Below are 4,320 nucleotides of genomic sequence, written 5' to 3'. Positions count from 1 at the left end.
CAAGGCGATCTTGCAGTGGGGGAAACAGACTGACTCAAATCCCAGACTTCTATTTCTTTTCTTTTTCTTTCTTCTTTCTTTTTTTTTTTTGTGAGACAGAGTCTCACTATGTCACCCTTGGTAGAGTACCATGGAGTCATAGCTCAGAGCAACCTCAAACTCTTTGGCTTAAGTGATTCTTTTGCCTCAACCTCCCAAGTTCCTGGGACTACAGGTGCCCGCCACCATGCCCAGTTTTTTTTTGTTGTTGCAGTTGTCATTGTTGATTTTAGCTGGCCCGGGCTGGGTTCGAACCTGTCAGCCTTGGCCAATGGCCAATGGCCTACCCAATGAGCTATGGGTGCCGCCCATTCTATTTCTTAATGTAGAAGAAAGTATTATTACTTAGAAGGGTAAAGGAATGGCTGAAAATTGTGGAAGTGGAGACAGTTGAGTGTATGGTCATGGTCATACTTACAAGAAATTCATAAGCAAGAAAGGGAAAAATGATCTGAAAGGGTAGGGAGGTAGGGTAAGAGACTTTGTTTAAGCTGGGTCTGGAATATGGTTATAGAAGGGGGTGAGGGGAATCTGAATTCAAAAATAATGGAAAAAAATCGGGATAGTTTATGGAGCAACATTCCAAAGAAGAGATAGAGTCCCCTATACAGTATTCAGTATACTGAAGGAGGGATTAGAATAGGCAATTTTATGGGTTAATTGATGGACTGAAGGAAGGCAACCTGAGACTGCAACTGGTGGCCACTATTTTTATATGATGTATGAAACAATGTTATTAGCTATATTAAAAGGCAAACAGAGAGATGGGGCCTTCAGAGGAGTGGCGGATGCTCATGGAAGTAATCAGAGATAAAGTCAAAGGATGACTAAGTTGACAACAGAAACTATACCTATAAAGCTAAGCCATTTTGATTCAATCAAGAACAACAGAGGATCTTTCAACAGGTGGCAGGGTTTCAAGAAGATAGATCTGGCATCCTTTGAAGCGGGGGCTTGAGTAGAGACTGAGTGGAAAAGAATATTTAAGGGAATCCAGAAGTAGGGTGGAGATAATGAGGTGCAAATAGGTAAAACAAATTAAATTAATAAACACTGGGCTAAAAATGCTCTCTAGGGAATTATAATTTTATAATAGTAATAATAAATTATCTAGATCTGTGGATAACTAAAAGGTAGGAACTGCAATATCACAATCCCTACGCCCGAAGCTAAAAATCCTAGGATGAAGCACTAGAAATGCAATGTAAGTACATTAGCAGTATTTGTCCTAGTAGGGTCTGAAAACAAGTTGGGATAGAGTTCCAGGTCCAAGCAACAGATAAGCCCCAGTCAATAGCTGGGGATAGAAAAGGGCTTATTAAACTGACTTTAGGAATAGGTTTTTTTTTTTTGGTACAGAGCCTCAAGCTGTCCCCCTGGGTAGAGTGCTGTGGCATTACAGCTCACAGCAACCTCCAACTCCTGGGCTCAAGCGAGTCTCCTGCCTCCGCCTCCCAAGTAGCTAGGACCACAGGCGCCCGCCACAACGCCCGGCTATTTTTTGGTTGCAGCCGTCATTGTTGTTTGGCGGGTCCGGGCTGGGGATTCGAACCCGCCACCTTAGGTGTACGTGGCTGGCGCCTTAGCCGGTTGAGCTATAGGCGCCGAGCCAGGAATAGGTTTTGAAGGCAGGTAGCGCCACCAGTATAACAGATAGTGCTATGGGTTACTAAAGACATTTGGGAAAATATATCCTTATCGGTAGCTAAAATAGGGTTGTTTGATCAATGACTTAAGGGAAAATATTAGAAAGTATCTAAGTGGCCTCTTAAACTCTCTACAATACTTCTCCCCCCTTTTTCCGCATAACAGACCCCTTTTGAAAAATTGATGAAAAATTACGAAACTTCTCAAAAAATTCATACATAACACTCAAAGCTAGTCCATAATTTTAGAGGGACCATGAACTTCTGAAATCTGTCCATGGACTCCAAGTTTTGCCCTCATCTGTCTTTCCTCCCAAGAGGTAGCCCAGTTCTCATATTTTAGAATAGTGGTTTGGAAGCAACTTCCGGAAGCAGGTGGATTTAGATCAGTAGGCCTTACTGCATTCTTTCTACTGTACAGAATATAAAGACACAGATAATACAACAGAAGATGTCCCATTCTGGATCTTTCAGAAGGCTGCTACAGGTGTTACAAATAATAATTTCTGACCACAGAAAGCTGAATCATTCAGCAAATACTTATCTGCAGAACTGTGCCAGAGACTGAGCTCACAGAAATAAAAAGGGCACCATTTCTGTCCTTAATGAAACGATTCACATTTAAGAGCGAAAATGTATTATGGTTACTGGTGGCCTTAAAAAACCTGTCATCTACGTTTGATGCTTTCTGAGAAGACAGAAAGGACACTGAACTGGTAATGTGATTTCTGGTTTTTCCAACAGGCCACACTCATGCGTCTGGCAAGTCACTCAATCTCTGTGGCCTCATCTATCGAATGGGGTGAACTAGACGAGAATTACTGAAAACCTTTAAAAAGGTATTCTTCGTCAAAATCAACATAAATAAACGAGAAAATACAATGTAAGATTTAATCCAAGTAGTAGTTGGCAGGGTCACACTTTGAGGGAAGAAGCCGCTAGTTCAGGTTTTTACAACCAACTTGGCGCCTAGCACGCGGTCGGGATCCACTCAATTTATCTTTCCGGGTGGATCAAGTTCCACTTCCGCAGGAGGATTTTCGGGCAGAGAGCCCGACGCAGGTTACTGTCGGTCCTCCCTCGCGCGCATGCTCCTGCGGAGAGGCGGACACCGGAAGGGAGGGGGCGTGGCGAGGCAGCGCAGACGGCCGGCTCGCTCTCTCAGCCGCCCTGCTCTACAGACGGGGGCGCGCCCGCGCTCGTTCGCGGAGCCGGCTGCGTACAGTAGTGACGGCCGCGCGGGAGCGGTCACATGACCGTAGCGGCAGCCTGTACAGTAAGAACCCAATATGGCAGCGGCGGTAGCAGTGGCAACGGCAGCAGGAGGACCGGCCGCCCCATAGACCCCCCCGCGCACCACCCCCGCCGCTTCCTCTGCTTGGGTGCTCCTCCGGCCTGACTTCCCCTTTCTCCTATCTTTCCCAGCACCGCGGGAAAAGCAGCGCAGGGCAGAGCAGGCAAGGGAGGGCGGCCGGAGCCCGGACACGGGAGCCTCCCAGTCAGTTCAAGACCCGACATGAGGGAAAAGGGACGTAGGAAGAAGGGCAGGACCTGGGCGGAGGCCGCCAAGACGGTAAGGGGGGAGGGAACGGAGGGGAGGCCGGGAGGATTTTGTTTTCTTACCACCCGCCAGTCGCACGGGAAGGGAAGTGACTGGCCCAGTAACCCGGTTGAGGGGGAATAAAACCGCAGTAGAGGGCGGCGGTTAGTGTCGGGGTCGTGATCCCTGTGGGAATGGAGGCGCCGGGCGGAAGGTGATAGCCGCGGGGTTGCAGCTTTCTCCACCGTTTGCAATGAGTCCTCTGGTGTTTTTGAGGCTGTCTCTCGGGGTCATGTCGCTCTTACTCGCACTCTGAGGTAGCCCCCTCCCCGGCACGGGGTCTGTTGTGTTTGCACAGTAACCGGTTCTTCTCCCTTGTGGGGCTGGAGAGCCCCCATTGGATGCAGATAGAAGGCTTGTGCGTGCATTCAGCCCCGGAAAGAAGAGGGGAGCGCTAGAGCTTGATAGAATTTACCGGCTGTAGCAGACATTCCTTCTGACTTAGGGCCCCCTGTTTATCTGGCTCTCGGTGGCGACGTGAGATCACGAGGCTTTTGTTTTTGTTTGCTGTTGGAGCTGAAAGTGCAGGAGGTGTTTAGAAACGAAGTAACAGGTGGGACTTGTAGAATTTTTTTCTGTTTCCGTAGAGACCTACTCTGAACAAGGCAGCAATGCATGGTGGGACGTGTAGTTTACTCGGCCTTCACTTTGCTCTAGCAGCTGAAGTCAGAGTGGCCTAACGAAGTTGTAATAAGTGGGATGAATGAAGTTTTTCCTCCTAACTTTGTTATGAAGAAATTTAATGGTAGGTTTAAGAAATGGAATATTGAGGATTAGTCAGAACTTTCACTGTGTTTTAAGGAAAAATTAAAAGCTGTTTTGTGTGCAGAGGTGAAACTTTAGGAGAAAGTGAAGTTCATTCCATCGTTGAGTGTGCAGCAGAAGAGTAACAGGACGTTAAACAGCAGCATTTCAATGGTGGGGAGTGAGAGATGTTCATCTCTTAAACGGTGAATCATGTCAGTAATGGGCAACATGGGACCCTTTTAAATAAACTCTTACTATATGTCGTATGATTTTTTTTTTTTTTTTTTT

General features: G+C 46.9%; 1 protein-coding gene across 2 annotated transcripts in view; it reads left to right on the top strand.

Annotated features, from left to right (window-relative positions):
• Positions 1-2,601: 2,601 nt before the first annotated feature.
• Positions 2,602-4,320, top strand: part of ASXL2 (additional sex combs like 2, transcriptional regulator) — a 140,329-nt gene continuing 138,610 nt past the window's right edge. Inside the window, exon 1 of one of the 2 annotated variants that reach the window (XM_023511854.1) lies at positions 2,602-3,258. In XM_023511854.1, the coding sequence (XP_023367622.1) occupies positions 3,202-3,258 (57 nt within the window). In that variant the 5' untranslated portion in view covers positions 2,602-3,201. The remainder of the gene's footprint in view (positions 3,259-4,320) is intronic. The other variant, XM_003787447.3, reaches the window with a different exon arrangement.

This window comes from Otolemur garnettii, unplaced genomic scaffold (genome assembly GCF_000181295.1).
Source record: "Otolemur garnettii isolate 467f Iridium unplaced genomic scaffold, OtoGar3 scaffold00022, whole genome shotgun sequence".
Taxonomy (NCBI): Eukaryota; Metazoa; Chordata; class Mammalia; order Primates; family Galagidae; genus Otolemur; species Otolemur garnettii.
This window is presented reverse-complemented; position numbering and strand designations above follow the sequence as displayed.